This window comes from Strix uralensis, chromosome 17 (genome assembly GCF_047716275.1).
Source record: "Strix uralensis isolate ZFMK-TIS-50842 chromosome 17, bStrUra1, whole genome shotgun sequence".
Taxonomy (NCBI): Eukaryota; Metazoa; Chordata; class Aves; order Strigiformes; family Strigidae; genus Strix; species Strix uralensis.
Window position 1 is genome coordinate 5,491,070 of NC_133988.1, and position 27,426 is coordinate 5,518,495.

At 37.3% G+C, this 27,426-nt stretch overlaps 1 protein-coding gene across 7 annotated transcripts in view; it reads right to left on the reverse strand.

The window, feature by feature from the left end:
• CIT (citron rho-interacting serine/threonine kinase) overlaps positions 1–27,426 on the reverse strand; it is a 72,462-nt gene that overhangs the window by 24,406 nt on the left and 20,630 nt on the right. For 4 of the 7 annotated variants that reach the window (XM_074887013.1, XM_074887007.1, XM_074887008.1 and 1 more), the window contains 14 exons: positions 24,944–25,049; positions 23,930–24,073; positions 22,475–22,594; positions 18,776–18,946; positions 18,465–18,518; positions 17,849–17,902; positions 16,565–16,705; positions 16,069–16,194; positions 13,076–13,171; positions 11,285–11,401; positions 10,752–10,861; positions 7,657–7,831; positions 6,109–6,306; positions 3,944–3,997 (listed from right to left, as the gene is read on the reverse strand). In XM_074887013.1, coding sequence (XP_074743114.1) covers positions 3,944–3,997; positions 6,109–6,306; positions 7,657–7,831; positions 10,752–10,861; positions 11,285–11,401; positions 13,076–13,171; positions 16,069–16,194; positions 16,565–16,705; positions 17,849–17,902; positions 18,465–18,518; positions 18,776–18,946; positions 22,475–22,594; positions 23,930–24,073; positions 24,944–25,049 — 1,666 coding nt within the window. Of the gene's footprint in view, positions 1–3,943; positions 3,998–6,108; positions 6,307–7,656; positions 7,832–10,751; positions 10,862–11,284; positions 11,402–13,075; positions 13,172–16,068; positions 16,195–16,564; positions 16,706–17,848; positions 17,903–18,464; positions 18,525–18,775; positions 18,947–22,474; positions 22,595–23,929; positions 24,074–24,211; positions 24,846–24,943; positions 25,050–27,426 lie in introns of those variants that run through there. The other 3 variants (XM_074887009.1, XM_074887012.1, XM_074887011.1) reach the window with 3 other exon arrangements.

Consider the following 27,426-nt stretch of genomic DNA (forward strand, 5'->3'; position numbering starts at 1 on the left):
TCCCCTTTCCATAGTCAGCCAACATCTGTGACTTGAAACACACCTTACATGGAGATCTCAGTCTCCAAAATCTCATCATGGCTTAGCTTGAGGGACGCTGCTCTCGTTAGTAGCTGCAGAGTAGTAGGACACTGCACAGTCTGCGTTCTTCTCCTTCCCACACCAGCCCATCATTAAAACATACAGTCTCCTGTACTCCTCTGCTGTAGTTCTAGATGAGCTGCCTCTACCAACCATGAGCCTCAGCCTCAGATGACGATGATGATGTCATCCACAGTGAAGGTCCCAGTAGCTTCTTTCACAGCAACACCTCATCAACACCCAAGAAGTCTCTGACTTTTTGTCAGGCTACAAAAACTACAAAGCTCCATTTCAGCCTGTAACTGGCATCTGCCATCACATTTTCCGTGAAATGAGAATCAGGCATAACCCCTCCCACCCAACAGCCAATTTTTTTTTTCTTTTTTTACAAATTTAACAAAGCCATCTAAAAGTTTTTGCCTGGGTATTTAGCCTTGTTACAGTGGGCAAGATCCCTTTACTCTGAAACATAATTTAGCTTCAAAGTATAAAACATCTTCAGACACAATTTTGAAAGTTCTTGAGAATACAGACTATTCTTGTATGCCAACACATTGAGCCAATGTGGAATCAGGATCTTAGACCAAAATCAGCAGGACTTTATGCGTGACTAAAATGATATATGTGCCTAACGGGCTTGCAGATTTAATGCCTCAATATCCAGTCTCATAGACAAGTGCAGAATCAAGCCTGCTAATACTTAAGATACTTAAGTATTAATGTTAATACTTAAGATGATGACAAAAGAACCTCAAGGAGGGAAGATAAACCTTGTTTTATTGGAGAAATTTTGAATAAATGGGAATACAATATCCAATTAGTACTAAGAAATGCCACTCTCCTTGCTAGAGTAAAAGCAACAGCCTGTACCTGAAAAAAACTAGAATATTCAGATGGTGGTTCCCTGGAATAACAATATTCTTTTACTAAGCTTTGTGTAAATACTTTATAGGATTCTTTTCTTCTAAATATTTATAGACTTTACCATCCGCTTACTGAATGTTTTATTTTTGAAACAATTCTACTCTTATTTAGCTAACTTAGTTTTATTTTTAACTTCAAATGTGTTGATGATCCAGCAACAAGCTGTAATTAAGAGGCAGTTGGAAACAACTGACAAATACATAAATTTTCCTATTTCAGAAAGTGCCTTTTATTTCTTGATCTTTTTCTGATTGCCAGGAAAATACTTTTAACACTCAATGGATTATATTTTTGATAGAATAATTCTTTAAATGTAGGGAACTAGTCCTTCTCCCTCAACAGATTTGCTGGTTGAGCTATCATTGTGAGAAGATTATGATAAAATCTTGCTCTTCGTGTGTGCCCACATGCATCTGTGTGTGTGTACAGCAGGTACTACAGTTTACAATTTTTTATTGTAATCATGTATCCTATTATTTCTTGCACAACTGAGAGGCAGAGAAAGCAAATGCTAGCATTTTCTTTTTGAACCCCAGTGGTAAAACAAAGATGTCACAAGATGAAACAATGCAGAAATATCAGAGCAACTGAATATAAATTCACAAACAAGGCAGAAATTACAACTGACAACATAGCAATGGTCTTTATGTATGCACCCCAAAACACGGCAAATTTAAAATGAACAAATAGGAGAACCTAAAAAATGCCTACTTGGTCAGAGACCTCAGCATAAGGGAGAACAAGAGTGCAATGAGGGTACAAGGAAAGCAGACACACAGCTGAGGTGTAAGCCTTCTCTACAATTGGAAGCTGTGACCTTTGTGAAGCTAGAGAAACAGAAGAAATACCAAAGAAAATATTTACCTTTTGATTACTATGAAAGTACTGAAGTAATTCAATCTTTAATTTTTTTCCCTGTCTAATCCTTTTTTCATAATTCTTACGTTGTTTTGGGCTTCTCAATAAGATTAAATAAAAAATAATTCCATACCAAAGTTTGCCAGACTAGTTCAAGGAGTTTGCTTCAGCTTAAAAGGGGTATCTTTTGAAAACTTGCTGACAGAATAAACCCACTCATTATCATGCTGAGTACGTACCAGCACATTACAATTATTCCCTCGAAGTGTTATCTTATTTTAAAAGGAGTATAAATTCTAATCACCTTCAATTAGAATCACATGGTCACCAAAAAGCAAAGTCTGCATCATACTGGTCACAATCAGAAAAATGAGGTTGAAACATCCGGTGAAGGCATCACAATAAACGTTCCCTGATCCCTCACTGTCACTAAAAGATTGTCCTCTATCTTCTCTCAGTGCTCCTCAGTAGACAGGATGGACAGCTAGAACTACTCCTAACACAGAACAAGAAAGTTTCTATCCATGGTTAGTTAAATTATACATGCATTCTCCTGGGCTGGAAAGAGAATGTATGATGAGCATGTATTATTCATTTAGGAACTATTTAATTAATTTCTTATTGATGAGGATGTCTGATCCCACTTATCCCACTGAAGGGCCTTACAATGCACAACACTTTTAGAAACCCTTTTGTGCAGAACCTTTGAAGCACTCAGCATTCTTGAAATGTCATGGGTCACTTCACTGCTGGAGATTGTTCACCACACTTACAGAGCCAAAGTGTTACTAGATAATGAGTTACAACCTCTGAAAGGCAGCCTACCATGCAGTGAAAAGAAGCTACAGTTTTTCCACAACTGTTTTTTGCCTGCATGGAGATCACATAAGCATTTTCATAGAAAGGTGTCTTTCTCTACAAAGGGCAAGAGAGAACAAAAGAAGATAGCTATGGAGGTGAGATACATGATAGATTGGTCCTCTAGCTCCATATGTGCTAAGTAAACAAAGAAGGGAGCAAAAAGTAAAGTTTCTTGTGCAGGATTTCTTTTAGATAGAGGTTAACACACTTCGGTAAACTCTACCTCCTCATTTCTTCATGTCAGCATATTCTATGAACAGAATAGATGAATCCCCTTGCTTAGTGCTGAAGAGCAACTGAGGAAAACAGAATAACTCATCCTGAAAAGATATTTTTGAAAGACGAAAACTTGAACATTAGATACTTTAGATCTACAGCATGAAAAATTAAGTCTGAGGAAATCACTGGAAGTAGGGAAACAATCAAGATAAAAAAACCAGCAGTTAAGCCCTGCTTATAGGGTGGGGTAAGGAGAAAAAGCCTAGAATGACTGGCAATCAATCAGTGCTGATCCAGAGGACAGTGCTGGTTTTGTAATTCATGTAATTGAAAGACAGATGCTGTCCATCAAGCACCATAAGCCTGAAGATAGTGTAAATCTGCAAGAATCCCTACTGATTGACAAACCCTCCAACATCTGTCCTCAACTGATGAAATTAATCTAAAAACATGTCAAAAGATCTCAAGCAATAGAAGGTGCAAATTAAGATCCTAGAGTACTCTCTGCTCTTTGAGCAGGTGACTACATGTCAATGTGTTATTTGGAACCATAACATTTCTTGCCTCTTCAAACAGTGTTAAAGTCCTCCTTAAAACCCAGAGCAGCATGAAGGCTCTTCCACTCTGGCCTAGATCTACAATGCAGCTCAGGATTTGGGCAGGTAGATCTTTTCTTCTTGTGACCAGAAAGGATCTTCACCTACAACCATTTTTTGCAGCTGCTACACCATTCTTATTAGCTGCACTGCAATGGGATGTTTTAATTTACTTTCTTCTCCAAAAAGAAGAGTAGTGTTAATTTCGTGATCAGACTGAAACCTCAAATTGAGGTTTACCTGAAACCTAAAAGAAATCAAATCCAATCCGTCCAGCTCCTACTAACACCTTGAAGCCAGAAGTCCACATTAGGAACTAGTGTCATCAAGGATTAAATACATAAATTGTTTGTGTCCTTATTGTTAATTTCAAAATAATTCAATGATCTGTGTTTAATACTCACTGTGCAGCTATTACGAAGGGCTTCAAATTTACGCTGGATTTCATCTCTATGTGCCTAAAGGAGGTAAGAAGTTAATCATCAATTTTTCATACATTAGAATTCGAATCCAACAGCTGTTGCTAAACAAACTGCAGAACAATCTACCAGCAAGCAAAGTTTGGAAGGCAGATGCTGCAGGCTATGAAAGCACTCTGTAGTGGCAAAGAACTGATTAGCAAAAGTCACATCCTACTTAATCAAAACACACTTACACTCCCAATTCTGAACTACTTTAGAAAAATGTACAAACTTGAGAACTGAATTATGTAAAAGGTTCTATCTGAAATGGTCACCAGAAGACATGTCGATTCCATGTTAAGTTTGTACATTCTTGACATTTAAATTTGAGTTGGTTTTACTTCCATATCCAGACTGGTATTTCATAGAAAGTAAATACTGCATACAATGTAACGCTTGCAAAGAAAAACTATAATGAAGTATTATGCAAGCTATCCCAAACAGCTCTGTCCATCTACCTGAATCCTACCATAAATTACCATTTAATCCTGAGCCTCTCTAAAAAGCAGTGATGAAACATAACAATCAATTCTTTGGAAGACAGCATCCAAAGTGCAAATGCTTATTTTAAAGAATGCGGTATTGCATGCACCATTTTACCTCCTAATTTACAAGCAAAGCATGACAAAGCAAAAGTTCTTGTTTCAGCCTCATGGCCTCTCTCAAAATTCATCAAACTGATTTAACAAGAGCCTAATGTCATATGCTATCTGAAAACTTAACAAATGAAAGGTTAGTGCACTAGCACATCCAGCCCCCTTTCTTCATTCAGAACATTTTTGTTAGAGCCAAGAGACTAAACAAGAAAAAACTCTTCATCAGAAGTCAAATATGAGAGCTAAAAAGCCGTCTTACCACAACAGGCAATGTGAAAACCAAAAAAAGTATATTAAAAAATCCGTAACAGAAATACTCCCAAGCCCAAACTGGACTATCTTACAACAGCTGGTCCAAAAGCACTATCACTGTGCCAAATTAACTGAAGCAATAACTGAGTGAACACAGGTCATGGTAAAGATACCAAGCACATCACCATCCCATTGGCACGCAAAGCTTTCAGTTGGGAGGGAACCGCCTCAGTTTTGAGCAAAAAAGCAACTGATGCCATGTTCTATTCAGTTATCCTTAAGCCTTGATGTTGTTGCTGTACTTTCCCAGCATGTACCCACTTTAGAACCACGCTGAGTGAACAGTGCTCCCATTCATCTACCCAAAGCATCAACGCAATACAAGCACCTATCTCAGCTGAGCCCACCATCCCTTCCAAAAAACAGCAATGGCAGAAATATTCAGAACAGTTCATTAATCAAGTGCCACTGGAGCAAGAGAATGCACAAAATAACTGGATTTGAAGGTCATTAAAGACTGCTGCTCAATGGGAGTTAGCTGGTAGCAGGTCATATACTTCCCCACTCTCCCTCCACAGCCCTGGGAATCTTTAATGAAGGAAATCTTTCTTAGAATCAAGCAGTTTGAAAGCATCTTTTTGTACTCAAGAGACAGCAACCAGCAGCATATAATTTAAAATTCCATTTACAGGGGGCAGGGAATTGAACTTTTTTTCCCTTACATCATTCACACACCTCACCAGAGACTGCAAGACACACGTGACAATTTTTAATGAAATAATCATTGGAATAAAATTATGCTCTAACGACACTATTTTCCTAGGAATCTGTTGGGGTGTTTTTCCCCAAATAAGTATCATCAAAGCAGGGTAACTGAGGGGAAAAAAATCATCACAACATTTATGATCATCAAGTACTTTCAAACTCATGAGATACTATTTAAATAGTAAGTAAATCACCGAGTAAAACTCTAAACAGTTTTCTATGCAGCTTCCACCTCATCACAAAAGTAATAATGCTCTTACAAACAGTTTTGGCAGCAATGAACCACTACTAGGAAGCTTTCGTATGGTTAAAGATAATAAGACAAAATTCGACATTTTAGCCATTCCTGCCTCTATCAACACAAGGCACACTTCATATCCTGTTCTGAAACTTTAAAATTAAATAGTATAAATTCATTTTAATCTCTTTATGAAACATGCATCTACATAATTCTAATCTGCACATACAGCTCATAGTACAAATTTTAGGGCTCACCGTGAGAGCTTGAATCTCTTCCTCTGCCTCAGCTGTAGTCTCCTCTAGTTCCGTTTTGGCTTCGCGGAGCTGATTCTCCAGGGCTGTCCGTGCAGCCTGCAGCCCAGTAATTTGAGATTCCCGCTCCTGGAGTGTCAGCTGCAATTCTGTCAACTGCCTTTTGAGTTCCAGCTTTTGTTCTTCATGCTCTAGACTAACCTGAAGAAAGAAAAAGTAGCATACCAAATATAAGTTACTAACAAAGAAAATAGAGGCAATGTAATCTCATTTCAGACCTCACTTTAAGATGCCATTGCCATGTCTATCCCAAAAATCACATCTTGACAGATTGCTTAAGTCACTGAGAAGTCAAGGACGCAGCTTTGTCTACTACCTAAAATCTACTGGTTTGCTTTGAAAAAGGTTAAAAGCAACCTGGCATTTTGAAACAACAACTAGGGCACAAGAATAGCTCCAGGTATGACTCAAATATCACATATCAAACGTTGATATAAAATACTAATCAATACTAATCTTTACGTGCACGTAAACATTACATACATTTTGCAATTGACTTTCATATTTCATTTTCCTTTCAGATTCTTTTTAAAGAAACCAACCAGATCATCTGGCTCTGGGTTTATTTGAATGGCTTCTGTTGAAGGTTTTCTTGAGGCATACTCAGGGATAAACATGTTATTTCCAGAAATGGATAAGAAATGAACAAGCAGCAGAACAGATCTCAGTGCTCAAAATCAATTCCAAACCTTAGCACCTTCTTCAGGCTGTCTGCTATCCCAAGTGAATCTGTCTGTTGTGCTGTAGATGCGCGACAAGCCTGCCAGAAATCTTACACTGGTCCCAACCAACTTCCGGTCAAACAAGGACATGTGTTGGTCGTCCAACCCTCTTAGCTAAAGGCAAGATTTCAGTCTTAGCTGAAAATTAGTGGAGTGAGACTGGAGAAGGTAAAAGAAGATTTGAAGTGGATCCAAACTAGTTGATACAAAACTAAAAATGAAGCACAGCTCACAAATTTTTAAAAATGCATATTTTCATATTACTGTTAGGTTTCCTTTCGAGAAAACTTCTGAAAAATGTGCATGAAGCAACAGGTCTCCTGTTGTCTTACAGCAATTCAGTTGTGTCCTTTACTTTCCATTCTGTAGACTCTAAGGCTATGGTTAAGCTGGTCAGTGCACATAGCTAAACTTCTATTCTCTACCCCATAACCATTCTAGCTGGACAACTTTATAAGGATATTGTACAAAAAATCATAAATATGATCCTGAGAAAGCAAGGTGATCTAAAAGCTCAGATTCAGTTAGGTCTAAGAATGTCAAATCCTTAATACTTACTTTTATCTCCCTCTAATGAGCAATTTTAAATTTTTTTTTATTCCTAGGGGAAAAAAATGTACTGCTCGACCAAACTAAATTAATACACTTTAAAATACCCTTTTTTATGACACACAGAACTAAAACAAATTAATTCTAGTTCTCACTATAATACTCAACATGGGGTACATTCAAGTAAGCTTGTTTGGAGGGATTAAACCCAAGTTTTCACCTCTCGCAGCCTAGTCTCTAACTCCAGCAGGCGGTTCTTGTCAGTGTGATCTTGGTGACTCATCTTTTCCAATTGTTCTTCTAATTTTCGATTCTGGGCCTCTAACTTTCCAGCTTGTGTTTCCAAGTAGAACTTCTGTTGCCTGAGCTCTGATATCATCTCCTCTTGGGCTTTCCTGATAGGAGAAAAGCACAAATGACAGACCCAAAATGTCCTTAGCACAGGTCCTTTCACTGGGGGGAAGTAAGGATGAATATACAAGGTTCCTGTTAAGCAGAATAGTTAAGGTCATAGCTTAAATGCTATATCCCAACTTAAAAAAAAAAAAAAGTCAACTCTTTATTCCTGCCTGCAAAAGATCCATGTACTAATGTATTCATCAACATATACCCAGAGCACTAAAATTCCATGTTTGTAAATTGCACAGAAAAATTAATCTTGCACACAGTAATCTACAACAACATTTAAGCTACAGTTCATTCTCATCTCACCAATTCCTTATTACATGTCATTAGAAATGCTAAGAATAGTTGCTTTCACACAACGTATTTCTATGAGATGAGAGAAACCCTATGGTTTAGGGTTTGAGGGGTTAGTGTGTTGTGGGTTGTTTTGCTGAGTTTTTTTTCCAGTTGTAATGGACCTAGAACTTGACCTACATTGAAGCAAAGCTTTGTTGTATCTGATGAAAATCTTAATCTACAAAGTGAAGAAAAATAATTACTTGTGCTCAGAAGAATTTTGAGAGATGGCAACGATTATTACCATAAGAATCTGAAATGGATACCCACATAAAAAAAAAAAAAAAAAAAAGGAAAAAAGGTCTTTCTACATTATTTACAATTCCTGGAATCATTTTATCATGCATTGGAAATTTTTGCCTCATAGTGTGCTTTCTACTTAGAAGTTTCACAAAGCTCTACATATATTAATGAATTAATATTTTAAGAAGTTCACTGTGAGATAAGCTGTTATTAATCCTATCCCAGAGAAATTATGTGGGTTGCCCAAGATCAAACAGGAAGACTTAACAAAACTAAAAATAGAACTTAAGTCTTCTGACTCACATTTCTGTGCATTGCACACAAAACCACCCTTTCACCCTTTCTCTTTTAATTTACCTCTACAGATTATTGCCAGCTAGAACTGTCAAATGGTGCTATTTCACTTCCTGATGTTTACTGGGCTATCTTCTCAGGAGCCTGATAATCATTAGCTTCCTCAGATACTAATGGAACAAAAGCTAGCAGAGTTCCCCTCTCCTCCAAAGGGTTTAATCACTAGTTCTCCTCTTCAAACATGCTCAGATTAGCTGTAGCTTTTGTGGATTTCAAACACAGTCCAACAACAGATTTATACATTTGCACCACAATTCACAGAATAAGCACCACTTCATTAGCTACCTGCATACATAATAAAGCAATTTTCTCTTAAACTGTTAATGCTGTACTATCTTCTATCAATCCCACAAAATTACATTTCTTGACAATATGTCTCTCAATCATATATTCTAAGTTCTTTGTTAAAATATTATTATATTTTTTCTTGTTTTCTGTGCATCACCAGTCAAGTGTCCTGCTCTAGGAGGACGCATTTAGCTCAGCTGAGTTCTTACAGTCAGTTCAGCACCAATGACTGTGGCACTAGACCTTGCACATGCTTCCCAGGTACTCATTGAGACAATACTTCTGTTTTAATTTCAGACTGAAGCTAAGTTATGGCTTTTGCTGCCTGAACAAACTTCATAGGTGATTAACTCGAGGTCATCTGGAGCACAAGCAACACAATTAAATTTCTCCTTTCTGTGAATATTTCTGGCTGCTCAGGCTAAAATAACTTGCCAGATATTTGAAATACAACAAAAATTAGAGCCATTACATATCTGGAGCATAATTACCACTGAAAAGAAAAAAAAAAAACCAAGCAACTTTTTGCCAAAATTCATTCTTGTTTGATTTCTATTCAATATTATAGGTGAATCCATCCAAGTACCTCCCACAGAGACACTATCTGACATTGCATTCAACAGCTGACACACAGTGAAAACCTTTCTGCAGACAGCTGAAGTTCATCAATCTCTTAACTCAGTAAGAGCATGTAATACTTTAGCCCTACCTTGCAGGACATAGAAAACAAGGCACACTTCTTCCTACACTTGAAGTAAAATGCCTTTAAGTCATTTATGAAGGAAAAACATCATTATAAGGACAAGGAATCTCAGCTGAAATCCAAAGCAAAATAAAGTTCATGCAGACAAAAAGATCTGACACAGATTTCCTTTGTGTTTAATAAATGAGAATTCACCACAAGAACAACTGCTGATTACACAGTGATTCAAGATGACATTAGATCTTAAACAGTAGTATACCCCAAAACCACTGAACTGACTGTTACACTGGTCATTGAGGAGAACTAAAGAGAGGCTGAAGTTGAGGAGGCAACAGAAATATCTGGGTGCTACCTGGGCTAGGAAGAAAACAAAATCAATTGAAGCAGCACTCTGAATCTGAAGCTGGGGTATCTCCTACTTCACATTACTTCTGTCTGTTTCAGCAAAACACCTCACTCTCACAACCGGCAATTCAAAAACATGCAGAAAAACTGCCTTAAAAAAAAATCTAGTTTTCTTACTTGTCTTCTCACCCATCAGGGCAGGATGGAATGATTGTGAAAGAAAGGTGTTTAATGTTTTCTATTTCAACATCATGTAACTGTTGCAGGAACCAAAGAAAATATAGATCTATTAGCAATATGTATGTTCAAAAAAGGTATATATGCTTCTCCAGAAGTATTTCAGACATTAAAATTATTACTATTCATTTAACATATCTGGTAACCCTGCACAAAGCACTAGCCTTAGGAAAGGCTCCAAAGGAAACATTGCAATACCAACCAATTTTCCTAGTCATGTTTGAGGAAACACAAAATATGCAGCGAACCACAACTATTTGAAGAACAAGCATATTTTTGCATCACTGAAAAACAAGTAGGGAGCACAGCAGGCCTGCAAGAAAGTACCACTTTTACATTAATAGAACAGATCTTACTGACAACTGTTCAGTGGTGACCAGTATGATAGCAGTTGCTATACTTACATGTTCCTCTGGGTAAAAAGGCTGCTATTTGCTGCCAGTTTATTGGCCTCGGACAATTCCACTATTCTCTGCTCCAGTGACCTAATCTTCGAATCCATTGCATTGATCATCTGAAACAGAGCAATGTGCCCTTGAGACTGCACAATAGCAGTGATTATAACTACAGTGTTTTAAAAATGTCTGAACTTTTCCCAGAAACAAAAAGAAGTAAAAGAAAACCAATCAAGTGGCCAAAAGAGCATTACAGATGGATCACTGGAGCTATTTACAACTGCTTTCATTTTAGGAGAGAGCAACCATTATATTATCAATGCACAAAACGATGGGTACATAGCAAGCTAGGCTGCTACATTTAAGGAAATATTCTTGAAGATACCTTGAATTAAAAACCCATGTCTTTTAAAATTAGTATTAATCAGTGGATTTCCTTCAAAGAAACTCTACAAAACCTCAAACAAGATTATCTTGCTGGAAATCAGAGTCTCAGAAAGCTACTCTTAAAACGCTTTGATTTCCAATTCAACTATACATACCGCCTTCTGTTCAGCCAGGACTTTACATTTCTCACGTGCTTCTTCTTCATGTCTTCTGAGCATATTCTCAAGCGCTTCCTTATCTGCAAGATCTTTCTTCATCTGATTTTCCAACACCTAAATGAAGACATTTCTTTTGTCTAAGTTATATCTGTTTCACTGGGCAAAGGGCAAGCAGAAAGAAAATCATCAAGAAAGACAATTTTTTTAAGCAGTCTCAAGCAAAATTAAACCCAAGATGCAATTGCATGAAATCCATGGAAGAGCAAACACCAGAAAAGAGCACTCCCTCAGTTATCTCTGATGAATTTAATGATAGAATTTTATGAAGACATGGAGATACTGTTGATTTTTTTTTAATTATTAAAGTCATATAAACTGTGTTCAGGAAATATTCCAGACTAATGCAACAGAAAACAGAAAAACTTTATACCCCAATATGTCCAATAGAGGAAATAAGGTAGTGCACACCCTTTGGCTGCCCTACCAATCTGGCTCAGAAGCAATTTGTAAGTTCCATAAGTATGTGTGAGAAGGTAACTGAGACCTCGTGAATTCTTCAAGTCAGAGACACAAAATGAAACCGCTAAGCAAAACACTTCTTTTTGTGGCACAAACACCTGCCATTAGGAACAGGACTAAGGTAACCAATTGTTATATTTTTAAAAAAAATGAATGTTATACACGTATGTCCAGAGCTTTAAGTCAGTTGTTAAACTGAAGGTAATTTCCTTCAAAGACAAGTTTTCAAAGGCAAAAGTCTGGACCTCACAGGATATTTTTTACTGTTCCCGTTACAAACATCCCATGTCCTCTTTCATCCCTTTGAACCCCTTTCACCTGGCTTCCTGATTCCTTTTACTAAACCCTATATCATATGTTGCCATAACACACTGGCTCTCTTTTTCTTTTAATTTTTTTTCCAAACCCTATCCTCTTTTCCAGTTTTTATGTCACCACTTCTCCTTTCCCAATATCTACCTCTGATCTTCCTTCTTATTTCTCTTTTTTCCTGCACATATCTCCCATAGAAATTTCTTCTCTCCTCTTAAATACTACATCCTCTCACATTTAAGCTGCAATGTAGAATCAAAGTCCTAGGTAAACGTATTAGACAAAGATTGCTGAGAACAGATTATGCTTAGTAGAAATAAAGATTCTTACAAAATGCATTTACTGGCTGATGTACTGCAGGTTCTTTAGAAAAAAAATCCTTAGCCAGTGCACATACTCCTATTTCCCAATTTGTTTTTCCTAATTTTAGATGGTGTCTATGATTCTATTTCTAACTGTTTGTCTTATGCTACCCTGGAAAAGACAAAAACAAAGTGGGTGGTTTCTGTGGCTTCTTGGCAGATGTTACAGCTCCAAGAAGATGGAATTTCAGAAATGCTATAGTATTTGCCAAATTTAAAACTTGCAGGTAGGCTGTGTGAATACTCATAGAAGTCATCAGTAGGAACTGAAAGTTATTCAGGATGTGAGATCCAATAGCACTAAGTAAGTATTATTTAGTCAGCAATAGTCAAATTACAATCAGCAACTACCCTCCTATAGTTCTGACTTCAGATGCCACCTGTTTTACGCAATGTTAAAGACAGATAAGGTACAATGGCATGGGCTAGAAGAAAAACTTATTCAGATTCCACTAAGCTCTCTGAACACTTCAGTAGTGTTAAGCAAGAAGGCAACTCATAATACAAAGCAATCAGAGCCTAAAGGCAACTGTCTTTCCTTGAACTCATTCTACCCACAAAAGCTTGTAGGAAGATGATAAGGAGATATTTTTACTTTGAGTTTTTCCTCATAGAATTGTTCCTTCTGTTTCAGCTGCAACTCCAGATGTTGTGCTGCGATCTGAGCCTCACGATGCTTTTCTTCCAGCTCCTAAAAGCAGCAGAGATTCATATTCAGACACAAAGAAATAGTAGGTGCTGTGTGTATATGTTACACAGGTATCAAACATTCATTCATTCTCTTTTCTAAGGCTTCACCCTATAAAAATCCCAAGACCAGGGCTGTGATAATAAAAAAACATTATGAAAGCTGCACATAATCAGTTTTAAGCTTTGCATATTGCTGCTGACCCATCTAGCAGATATACTGCTAAAGAGTTCTACTTCCACAGCAAGAATCTCCATTACCCAGTAAAATATTCCCAAAGATGGGCCAAGGACATTTTGTGAAAACAAGCAGTTATAAACACTTTATAGAAGTGGCATCACAGGAAGTCCAGATCTATTTTTAACAAGGTCTCTCACTTGTTTTCTCATGGAAGAGCTCAATAATGGGGCACTGCTGTCTATGCTTTTCATTCTAAATTCAGAGAGTGGGAATAGTATTTACTTTGCTATATTCCTCAGACGAATGTTGTCAGAATAACTATTTATAAATTGCTTGGAAAATGTAAAGTACAGGATGCCATAGATATGGTAGAACATACCAGAATATTTTTAACCTCTTTACTTCACATCAGATAGTTTGAGCCATGCACAGTAAGGACTGAAATAATTTCGTATCTTGGAAGTCAGCTATTTCTGCTGTCTGACTGTATTATTCAGGATATATCTATAATCACCTTTCAACAGGACTCCTCGCGAGAGTTGTGTATAGAACTTTATGCTCATTCATTGTTGTATTTGCCATTCCAACAATTTCCTTAGAACAAGAGGCAGATCCATGTCTGTCATTCACTACCACTGGGTTGACTCTTGCATAGACAAGTTCAGGTTTTGGGATGCATCCAGGTCTCCCGTCTACCTTCATTACTGCATAGCACAGGAAACTTTCCTGATATTTCTACTTTAGCTCTTTTCATATTCTCTTTTCTGATCTTCCTCATCTTGAAAACATGCAAAGACCTTTTTTCTCCAGTAATTGCAGTAGACCTCTTTTTCCAGAAGTGAGAATCAAAGAGGAGGTTCAACAAAAGTAGGTCATCTACAGTGCCTAGTACCCGACACTTCTGCAAGGAATGGAGATTGCTGCTTTTTGCAATTGAAATATGTCTCCCAGCAACAAGAGGGACAACTCACCTCCCCCAGAAGCCCACACGTTTCAGGTCCTGGCAGAGAATCAGACAACCAGATCAGCAGCAGCTTCAAAGCTACCAGCATCAGACTGCTCATATTGTAGCAGAAGCTTCACCAGTTTCTGCAGTGGCACTTAACAGCCAGTGTGGGTTTAAAAAGGTAATCTCTTACCATTCTAGTTCTCATTTACTATTCTCTATGTAGCACTAACTTTGTTATTAGCATCACAGCAATAATCTACATTTTCAAGCAGCAATAGGTACCTTCCCTAACTTGTTTCTTACTTCTTATTCAAGCAGACCAGCAGGTACTTCTCAGGACTGCTAGATGAGTGGACATGAAACCAATGCCTTTATTCAACAATTTCCACCTTATTCTATGCAGTTCTGGATCTACGGCTCCCTTCCTACCTTTCTATACCAGGAAAGGTCAAAAGTGTTTAAAAGAGATCAACTTGAGGGAGCAAACAGGGTAGCAGTGGAGAAAAATGAAAACTATTACCCTGTGCTCCCAGATCAGAGCTGCATGGGACTAGGAAAGACTCCATAGGATTATTTCTTCAACACCTGTTTGACTTTTCTATAAAATACTTTTGTGTGTCCAGCATTCTGTCAGAACGCCATGGAAACTATCTATAAGAGCTAAACATATCCCATGGTGTAAAACAATTAGTCGATATTTCTGCATTCCCTTCCAGTTTTTCCTCCACAGAGAACGTAATCAAAACCAAGGAACAATCCCCAACCATACACAAGAGGCTTATGAAACAATTCAAAGTTTTACACTATTTCTAAACATAAAGTTGGCTCTGAGCCCAGCAAAACCATAGTCTCCCACTTACCATGCACTCATGTTATCAAAACAATTTGAAAGAAACAGCACTACTAAAGAACCAATTCTACCTTTTCTTGAGCACGCTTAGGCATTCTGATGCTGAAGTCTACATATGCAGCTATTACCCAGAATAAGTATGGGTCATCTGTTGACTCCAAATACAGTTATTTATAAATTTCCATTTGGCCTTCCTCAAGTGTGTCTATGCTCAGGATTGCTACCAGTAAAATGTAATTCTTTTTTCCTTGTCTTATTGGCAACACAGAAAGAGATCTCATGAGAAACACAAAATTAATTTAATTATTCCACTATAAAATTATACTTCCTGTCCCAGGGAAGTGAAAGTATTAGGAACACCCTCTGCTTGGTTCGCTGTAGACTGACGTACCAACTCGCTATAAAGATTTAATTGGTTTAACAAGGAGAGAAACAAGAAATTGCCAACAAAGAAGGTATGTGGGTGAAAATGGATTCCTGACAAATATTATCTTTGGAAACGAACAGTTTAGATGACTAATTTCTCTCTGCTTCAAAATGTAAGCATTTCACGTAGATCTGATCGCTCAATTTCTTTGCAATTCAGTTTAAAAGCTAGATATCAATGTTTTTATTGTTGCAGTATCCTGTCCTGTTTTACTTCATTAGGTAATTAATTTAAATATTACTAAGTTGACTTAAAAGTGCTCCCACTGAGAATTTTAAAGTAGTATTAAGACTAAACGTACAGGAGTGAGTTTGTAACTGAAGTTGTTAATAGTATTTGAGTGCTTAAGCCTTCTCCAGTATGACTGGTACAAGAAACAAACCCCTTTATTCAACAATTTCCACCTTATTCAATGCAATTCTATGTCTTCCGTTCCTTTCCTACCCTTTCTTACAAACTCTTACCCTTTATGTTTCATTTTCACCTCTGCTCACCAGAATTTTTTCTGCCATCTGTTGAATCTGTTGAGATTTAGTTTGAATATCTTCCTTTAGACGGTTTTCTCTTCGTTCTACAGTCTCTAATCTCTTCACTTGATTCTCCAGAGAATGGCGCCGTTCCTGTAGAGCAATTATTAACTGCCATTTAGGCTAACCAACTCTGCATTATCACAAAGCAGTACGTTTCTAGAAAAAGTCAGCTGAAGCAGTCAATATATGGTTGTCTTTTATATCTGAAATCCTCATCATGCCTCAAATCCCTTATGTTAACCACATATCCTTATTGACTTCTCACTGAAAATAAAAAGCCTCTCAGTTTTCTTCAAAGACATATCTGCTTTTTAATTAAAAATGGATTAATGTCTAACATCACTTTCCCATGAATACTTACTACAGGAATACAGGCTGTTCACAGTCATCCAGATGAGGGTTTTTAAACTGAGACACATCCCAATAACCAACTTACTCTAGATAGACATTCTCCACTCACCTCCGCTTCAAGCAATTTCTTCTTCATGCTTTCATTAGAATCTTCACGATTCTGCAGTTTCTCTAACTCCTTCTCAGCTCTCTCCTTTGCTTGGCGGATATTCTGAAGAAGTTCAGTTGCCTCTGAGCTAGCTTTCACAGCCTAAAGGTCCAAAGGAAAAAAAAAAAAAAAAGAAGGTATTGTAAGAAAAACATGCACACACAAAAACTTGGTATGTGAAAAGTTCATAACCTCAAGATGGTCAACATTCTGGATAAAATTGCCACAGAACTTTGGTCTAGCAGCCTGAAATTAATACAACCTACAAACATGTGCAGGAACCCAAATTCTAAGTTCTGTTATATAATTCTTTTCTGTTTCACAAAAAAATGAGAATCCAGGAAGTCTACAAGTTTCTAATTGTCTCTACTGAAAGTAAAGTCTACCTCCAAATTCAGCTGAAGTTCTTGGAAAGAATTCACAAAATACTCTTACTAAAAGACTAAGAGAATAACCTGTTGTAGAATGAATGAAAAGAGAAAAGGGGAGGGGGGATTAAAACATAACTGTTTTGAAATATTAGAAGTACTATTTCTACATAGTTTTGGCCTCCTATTCATATTCTAGATCACTAACCTTGAAAAAGCCCCCTCTCAGCAGTTGCCAAGTTTGAAAAGCTCTCTCGGTGGACTATTATGACAACCCCTTTCTTCTTTGCTGAAAGATCCCAGTAAGAAAAGTTCCCCTACTGCTCTTACAGTGCCTTCTTAAGTGACAGACTGACCACAACTGCAAACATCAGATATTGTGCACTTCCTTCAGCTTACACTGCTAAGGTATTTTAATTCTGTTGTGAACCCTTATCATCCAACATCTTTTCTGTGAATAACTGAACTGGAAAGTGATTTTGCAATTAAAACAGAGTATACTGGGAGACTAAACCCAGTCCAACATGCATTTTACTAGTGAACCAAAACCATCTGAATCTTGTCTTCAGAAGCAAGGGACCAGTGCATTGCATACGGCATGCCCAAACTGGCCTTTTAAATTAGGATTTCTCTACACTACTCTAGTTCTGACTCAGCTTCATTTGTAAAAATAAACACTGTTGACATGTCTCAAGAGCCAAAAGCATATTGAGAACACCAATGATTTCAGATACCAGTTCCCACCCCCTTTTCCTTATCATCCCCCATGCTATGACTAATTCTATTTTTGAGGATAAAACAAAGTGCATCCCTCCTCTGCATTAAGGTTTCACTGGAAAATCTTGTGGAATATTCACTTTCACCACCCAGACATTACCTTTGTCAGCTTTTCCTGAAGCTCCTGGATTTTGGCCTGCTGCTCTGTATTGATCTACAGTTAAATAAAAAAATGGGGGGAAAGAGTGTCAGAAAATCAAGAGGGAAAAAATGCTCTCTACTCATGATGCAAAATTTATTTTAATTCAATTCCCAAAAATCTTTGTTTCTCCCCACAAATTCCAACACACTAAAGTGGTCCTTGGCAAATCTACTCCCATTTTACTATCTTCTGGTTGATTTCATATTTTGGTCACCAAGCAGATAGTTCAGTGTGAGAATACTCAGATTTCTTTTTAGTTTTCGTTTGTTATTCTTTATTCATAAAGAAAACCCTTATGTATCACTAACGTAGCTCCAAACTCAGATTACACATAATGGCCTGTCTTTGCCTAGCTTCTGAACACAATCCATTAAGAACAGGATATCCAGACACAGCTTCATATCAAATCAGAAAGAACAGTGAATCGCACCAAGAAGATTTTTTTTTTTAAATAAAATAAAATAAGGAGAGATGTGAGGCTGTGCACATCATTGACTAGCCAAAGACACTCTTGGTTTCTGTGCATAATATGAAAGACCCAGGAAGCAAACTCCAGGACACTGAAGTAGCATACCTTCTCCAATTTGGAATACAACTCTCCTGCTTCATTTTTCCCTTGATCTTTAACCTGTAACTTAAATATAAAATATATAAAAGTCTCAGGAAAAGTCATAGTACACTGGTCCTTATACAGTCATCACCCCATGCAGCTACACAAAGTATAAGTTACGTTACTTCAAGTGCACAATTGAAAGACATTTTGTATTAGTTGTACAAAACCACGCTAATCTTTAGAGGACACACACAACTTATATGTGTGTGTATAAAAATAGCACTAGAAATTCAAGCAAGCATCAGCCCCCTCTCCCATGAAGCCTAAACTACCTTTTGCAATTTGTTGTGACATTCAGTAGCTTTACGTTTGAACTCTTCAGCTGCCAGTCGGGACTCTCTCAACTCCGATTCATAAAGATCACTACGCCTGCGAGCTGAAATAAGATCCTCTTCTAATTGATTCATCATCAACCTCATTTCTTCTACCTGAGCTTGATATTCCTGTAGTTGCGGTGGAAGGGAAGGAAAAGGTATCACATTTTAGAGGCAACAGGGGAAATACTTGGAGCAGCAGATCCCAGAATACTGATTGCAGGCAAGAGTTGCATTTAAGAATACGTGGAAGAAAAGTAAAGTACAAAATATAACAATAAGAGCTAAACAAAATATTATATCCATGGTATTCTGTATTCTGGTTTGAGTCTTGCCATTTTCAAGTCAATACCTTATAAAGTCGAAACATTGACTTTTTGAGAGTGGCTTCACTGCAGAAACACATACATACATCTACACACAAATGATAAAAATTACTTACATTTCTAATTTCTGAAACAGAAATGTGCCTTTGAGTTGATGTCTCTACTAAATGCCCAGATGCTCCCTCAAGATATATTTTCTCGGGCTGATAACATGACAATTACCACAGATCTGCACAGCTTGGGTAAAAGGAAAGGAGAAGCAGAGGGGTAGCATATTGTGGCTTCTAGCCGTCAGCTATTTTCTCTTGACACAGTTAAAAAGGATCATATTGCTCTGTATGGGAGACAACCTAAAATCAAATATTAACTTAGAAAAACTGCCTAAAAAATCACCCTATATAGGCAGAAGTAATGATTCCCCACACATGATGCTACAAGATAGGGCATTTGGATGGGGAGGGTGGGAGAAGAAAAGGACGTTTAATTGACTATCTCAATGAGACTGGGCATTCAAACTGAGACTAGCTTGGGAGATTGCTTCTCGTATCTTCACTGGAAAGAAAAGAATTTAAGTATGTTTATTTAGCATTTACTAAGTCCTGTAAGTATACATTTTATAAAATTACTCTTAAAAAAAACCACAAAAAAAACCCCAACCAAAATAAAGTATTTTTTAATGAAGCTGAGAACAAGTACAAAACATGCACATTAAGAGCTAGGAATAAAGATTATGAAGGACTGACAGTGGGGGAGTCTATCTTTCTTTCCATTTTAATATCTTACAATACGCCTGACTACCCCCATATTCAAAAGAGTAACTATCTCATGACAAAATCAGGTTTGTCATCACTCCTTCCAGACAGCCAGCTCTCTCTAGATAGACAAGTGATCGCATGAACACTGACCCTAATGTCAGCCTGTGATTCTCTAGCGACATGGAGAGCTTATGCAGATATTTAAAGAAGCTGGGCCTTTAACAGATTGCTTTACTATCTGTTACAGGGAGCATGGCAGAATGGCTCTTTGGTTTGCAATCCCCAAACTGGTCCTCCAATTTGTAAGGCAGACAGGGGGCCTACTCCTTCCAGTTAGTGTCTCTATGGAGGATCTTATTTTCTTGCTGGAAAAAATTAGAGCCTTTTAATAATAATCGAGCATACATTAACTCAAATATTCATTTTGTACAAATACATTTGTGAATAAAAAAGGCAGAATGGTTTGAAGGAATACATGTTCTGCTCAGAAATCATAATTTTTTAAGACTTCCTAAAATACTTGGCTTTTCTATCAGCAAACACTTGACCAAAGGATTACTGGTATGACTACAGTTGCCACTGTGAAAATGAGTGTTTGGGAAGGGAGGAGAATGGGGAAGGAGAAAAGAAGGAAGAAGAGGAGATAATTAGTAATATTTCAGTTTTTCTTGTTTCTTCACGTTTGCAAGACTATCTTTAAATAAATCTCGTGGTCAGGTCAGAGGAACAGGCCACATCACTCAAGGCAACACAGAACAATAACTCTTGTATATGCATTGGTCATAGTTTAAAACTAGCAAAGATGTACTTAAGCACATATTAATGGACAGGCAAAGCCCAGGGCATATACCCGAAGCAAATCACATCAGGGTAGCTACATACAAACGAGTGGGCCTTCCCAAAAATATAGATTCCAATTTGTTGCAAGTTCATCCATTCATATGGGTCTTCATCAAGTAACACCAGAACACAGGTTTAGTTAAAAAACCAAAACAAAACAAAAAACAAACACACACCCCAAACAAAAAGGAAGCACAAACCCACCACGCTCTTCTATTCAAGTACACAAGGTTAAGTTGAATTTACAGTCTTGCTCTGAAAATACCAAATGCTTAATTACTGGGTTTTGAAGATTATGATTTGCTGTTAATTTTACTCATTCTCTCTCAAGCCTCAGGTTTTCAACAGCAAAACTCTAAGGGACTCTTCCATCTCACCTCCCAGTTCCCTCTGACTTAAAAATAATGATCCAAGTCTTTAATGACTAAGATCCACCTGCTGGTATGAATCAGCAAAAACATCTCTGCATATTTTGTTGCGGTGTTCTCGCACATGGGGTTCATATAGCTCAGAAGACCACCCCAGAAATTAAAGTCTGCAGGATATTACAGATTCATTTGTTGACCTAAGCAGCATTTTTATGTCATCATGAATCTTCACAATCCAAATTAAGGGATTCTGGGACAAAATATTTGATTAAAAATTATTTACATTGTTTTTCCTCTGTTGCATGTGTTGGTACTTCCTAAGAATCTAGTGATTATTTATCATTGCCAAAAATGTTCCACACTTCAATATTTAAAGCAACTTTGCTAACAAAGCACCAGAACAGAGAGTAATGAGCTTTAGATCCCTTGTATTACATAAAACAACCATCCAGAAGAATGCTGTAGAAGTCTATGGAGGCCTGCTACATCCAGAGGGTTGTTTTTGCATTTCATTACTTTTTACATAAGAGCTGTTCATGTCTGGAGAATTATTACCAAGGTTTCTGGGCCTCCTTGTCTCAAACACTATGAAATTAGTCAGTTAATGTTTGTAAAGTGCTTTGAAGATGAAAAACAACAGATAATCACAAAGAAGTGTTTAAACGCCATAGCAAATTTCCATTTCTTTTTCTCAATACATATGTTGCTATTTATTCACAAAACTGAATGGGTTCTGTCTTGTAGACCATTTTAAATCCTAAAAAGGTCCATATTTGTCACCATATTTTCATTTAAGTTTGAATTTTTTTTTTTTCCTTATGAACAACTGTCTGGATTAATGAATTTTCAACAAGCTTCTGGTGGAAAAAAAATTAACAACATTTACTTTGAAAATAGATTAAATTAGGAACAGAACAGTTAGGCAACACAGATTCTATTTTGAAAGACTATTAAGCATTTTAAATGGCCAGATAAGAAGAAAAAAACCCCACAAAATTAAGGTTAGCTCAGTTCTCTCCCAGAAGAACATTCATTAACTTGTTGTGAAATTTGTATAGCTTGACCATTTAAAATTGGTATTTCATTTCTAAGGCACCATATTACTAAAGCATTGCAACTTTCTCCTAATTTTATAGACACTTTCAGGACTAGGAACAGAAAAACTTGCAAGTTTGGAGTTTGTGCTTACTATACACAAAAGTGTAATTTTGTTGCTTCCCATTTTGTTTAAGAAACCTTGTAAAAATACATAGATTGGGAGTCATCACAGCCTACCAACATAAAACATAATCCTGGCAACAGAGCTAGAATATGCCAAGAATGCCCATTTGTAGATAGCCACTCTGCTCCCCAAAGAAGCAGGTATACCTGTTCTTTGATCTCTTGCAGTTTTCGGCTTTGCTCTCTGATATCATGAAGTAGCTGTAGTGCTTTATCATCTTCCTGAGACACCTCCATCCGTGCCTGCTCCAGGCTTCGCTTTAAGCTCTGCAGAAAGCAAAATGTTCAATACATAGTCTTTCGTTTTTCAGATGGCTGCATAATAAAGATCTTTAGCTATATAAATGCCTCCTTGACTGCAGTGAGGCATCAAAAAAATCAAGACACCAACGATGAAACCCTAAAGAAATTCATGGCCAGTGCTGCTTCTATCTGGATCAAAGCAGCCCATTTTACAAACACTGTTTATTACACTTAAGTCTTAGTTCAAATCTCTACTTCCTCACATCAGGTCTAGAGACAAAAACAAAACAGAGATCACAAAAAGCATCCATTACTGACAGCATTTATCTATATTTTATCTAGCACTATTAATTCACAATCTAGATACAATCCTTCAACTTCATGTTACTAACAAGCCTATTCATTTTTCTTGTTGCTGTTGAGTTAAATCCTTCAATCATTGGTAAACTTCTACAAAGAACAGAAGAGCTGCTTCTGTATCTCACCACACACCTTACCTGCAAATTTTGACAGACCAGTGGTCCTCCTATCAACTGTGCATTATTCTTCAACAGAAAGATGCAAACTGAATTTTATTTATTTACCTAGTAGCATTTAGTATAGGAAAATCACTCAGCTCTGTTTTAAGATACGCTTCCCAACAAAAAAAAACATCAGAAATGCTTTTCCATTCTCTGAAACAGAGTATTATCTGGATTTTTGTTCTTGCTACAAGAGAGGAAACAGAATATTATAACCAACTGAAAATACAGAGATTATTAACTAGAATGAAAATATCCTCACTGGAACCTTGCCAGGACAATTGAGCAGACATTCCAGCTCCCACAAAAAATGCCAAATGATCTTTGAAGACATGGTTTTAAGGCCTCATTTTTGTATACTACCTGAAAAAACAGCACCTGTCCTAGCATCATCCCTGACATTACACTGGGGAACTGGATCAATCTGAACTCAGAATACCACAGATGAAGGCAACAATGTTTCTTAATGCTCTTATTTGTCCTTGGAGATGTCTGTCTAGGTACTGACTAGGCCCCATCTTCTTCTGGCTAAGAAACCTGCAAGAAGTCAAATCCAAGCATGTTCTAGCACAGCCAGTAAGACAAACATTATAAATAGTTTCAGCAAGACCAGGACAGTAGTTATTCTGTATGTTCTAAGCACATGACCATGACACAAAGTTTGAATAAAACTGACAAGCAAGCCTCTGCAAACAATTCAGGGCTCCATGTTGAACAGCTATCCTCTCACATATTATTCTCTCCATCAAGTACCCCACTGAAACCATGATGGAAGAGAAAGGCAAAGACCACCAGATTTCAGGCCTTCAGAGCTGAAAGGACTGGTGTAAGGGCTCACACTGCATTCTGTGATATAGGTGGCCAGGTCCTGCTCCAGGAGGGATCGCTGGGTCTCAGAGGCTTTCAGTTCCACCTCCTTTTGGCTAAGTACAGCCTCCACCTCTGACACTCTCCGGTGCAACCGCGTCATTTCCTGCTCCATCTGCAATAAATATCAAGAGGTTATAAAGGAGGCTTCAAAAGCTTTGTTAACTGCTACTTTCAGAGCTCTGTTTGTAAGGAATTTGTCTCCAAGAGACTTCTAGCTATGTTTCTCCAAATGGTGTTTAAATTCCAATACCATTGTCTCTGCTCCAGGAATGCACAGTTCTTCTTAAGGACAAGTAGTAAGTCTAAGTCACCCCATTCATTCAAGCTGCTTGTTCATATTCAGTCATTCTTCGAACCCCAGTTAGCAAAGAAGACACAATCATTTTTCACCTGACTTGCAGAGATGGGTCACTTTAACCTTATCCCAAATCCATGCTGGACCAGAAGATGGTTTCCCCCCATCTCCTTGTAAGGAGCAAATGGTCAAATCCAGAACAGAGCAGGGAAAAAAGTAATCGAACTCTCATAAAAGTCTCAAACAAACAGTAAGTTTAAAAGACTCCACCGGGTTCCCTTTATTGGAGCACAGCAACTGTTATAAGATGTTCACCATAACCAGTGATGTCACAACAGTTACGTAAGTAGAAGGTGATGAGTTAGGAAGAGAACCTCAGAACAGTACTGCCGTAATTGTGCGTATGATGAAGAGGCACAGCCTGCAGGAAGAAGCAGTCGTCTGTGTCACGCTGAGAAAAGGACTGTTTAAAATCCAGAGCCACTTCTTGTTAAGATAAAAGTATCTAGAGCAACAGCATGGCCTAAATTCATCTCCCTTTGTACTGAACGGGAAGCCACCTCACTGAAGGAAAAGCACTTTGCCCACCACGAGTCTGGATGATCAGCAGCATCTGACAGATCCCTGGACATACAGTGGTTGCAGATTCTTGGAGCAATGGAGATGGCCAATCGCATAAATAAATACCTTGTGACACTTGTCCTGGGCGTCTTGGAGTTCTTTGCTCTTGAGAAGAAGTTTCTTTTCCATGGAGCTGACCTTGGCTGGAGAATCCACACTTGAAAAAATAGATCTAAAAGAGCAAAGCCAAACAGCACATAAATACAGGCAAAAGGTACAGACATCTGCATTTATGCAGCCTTGGTAAAGTCATTGGGTACTTACTTATACCAGGATAAAAGAAAGATGCAGCAATCACAGTCTAACAGCCATCATTTCAGATCAAACATACCATAAAACCTGATGACAGTAGATCATTATTAAATAATCCATGTGTACTTCTAGTTACAATATTAATATTTTCTATCAGTGACTTTTATGTCAGAGTGCAAAACAATAAATCACAGCAATATTTTTGCATAACTTGTACGAATTTATAAGTGTCACAAAAACACAGCATGAATTCAACGTATCCATTTGGGAAGATAACAAATTTTCAGAATTGCTTTTTATTTTGTACTTTATTTTTAAACAGGTTTTAAAATTATCATCAAAGTACAAAAGCCCTAAAAACTTTAACATGTCATAGTGTGCACCACAGGAAGAAGAATTTAATATCCTTAGTTACCTTCTGTGAATCAAAATTGAACTGCAACTTTCCTAACCCAATTCATATGATCCCTACAAACTCAATCAATATGATTAGTCACACTGCAGAACTTCAGAGTTCACTTATAAGTAATTTTTTTGAGACACACAACTATGCTATTCAAACAAATTTGACTCCAGAAACCTGAGGAAAATATTTATGTGTTCTTAAGCTTTCTGTCTAATTGGGAGTCAACGTTTAAGAAATTTACCATTTCTGTTAGTCTAAATTCTTTCTAGAAAAGGATAGGAAGCCATCAATGTTTTGGAGCATATTTTTAGTGCTTTTCAGTTTTAAATATGTAATTTGCAACCAAAAAATTAAGTACACACATCAAAACATCATTTAAAAAAAAAAAATCACATTCTCCCTCACATAAAATGATTCAAACTAGATATTTAAGCAGTTAATGATGAAACCAGTGTTAACTGATGGATGAAAATGCAGAAGTACAATGAAGGTGCTAATAAAAGATCATACAGTCTGCCCACACATTGCTTTCTGCTTCTCCTGGCCACAGTTTGGTATGCAGCCAGTTATCCCCATGGAGAGAAATGAGCTTTGAGCAGCTCTCTGCATATAGCCATACACCCACACACAGCAGCACAGTCTCTTAACACCAAGGAAAGTTTGATTCCATCACCACCATTTTCTGAGAAAAATCTACTTCTTAATCCAAATAGATATGCCGGATAGTCACAAAAAAGACACATAGATTTTTATGAAAATGCTGCAGCAACATATCTGTATCAAAATAGATCTTCAGTACCACCACCTCAAGCAGTCATTAGGAAACACTGCTTTGATATTAGCAAACACACACAGCAAAATCCACCAATTCTGCCTTGAAAGGTCAAATATTAATATTTCTACAGAAATTTGATAGGGAAAAAACTTAGAAGAAAGAATCCTGCATGTCAGCAATACAGATATGATCACGACTTAATAAAAAACAACTGTTAGAAGTGAATGCTTTTGTAAAGCATTCCTTTAGTCCTGGACCAATCAATCCGATATCCATCAAATTATCATACTTAAAAATCAATTTATAAAGCGTGTCTATACTCCTACAGAGAAAAAGCAACCATCTGAGAAAGATGAATATTAAATCCCATAACAGCTGGGTGTACAAACAAGGCTAAAAATGAATAGTTGAGAAAAGCAGGCTAAAAATACAAATTGAAGCTCACATTAACTAAAAGAGACACTAAGGAATCTGCTTTAAAATGTTAATCAAATATATGTAAATAGCTGAAAATGTATACTGAGACAAGTCTGAATATCTTTTTATCATAAAAATTCAGCTGTACTGGCTAAAGCAATTTTTAATTTTTTTTTAATTATAGTTTCAACATTAGCCATCACCTTTTTACTTTTATTCTTTTCAAATCTAACACGTTACCGAAGAAAACTCTAGCCAGTTCTCACAGACCTGGTTTTAATTGCTGCTTCTATTTCACCTCCCTAAAGAAGCTAATTTGTTATTTTTGTTTATTTGCTGTTAAAAGACTCAGAGCCTAATATTACAGGCACCATTTTGCATTTCAAAAATTTCTCCTAGCAAGCCAGCTTAAAGCATCCATATGCACTGCAACACAGGAAGTAACAGGACAGATTCAGGCAAAAAGATACAGAGCTCTGCAAAGACACGTTGTTCAGCCAGGAGTGATGAGATGGGACAGAGCACAGGAGACTCGCACTGACTGAAGTTTGAATTTCATTAGGTGACTGTAGAGGGAGCTGCTCCTCAGGGTTGGTGTCAGTTTTGTAAGGAAAGAGAAGGCTACAAACTAGAACTACAATCTTTCTTCCTCATCCCTGTGCAAAGGGAGGAAGAAATTCCTTAAAAATAGATGTCCTG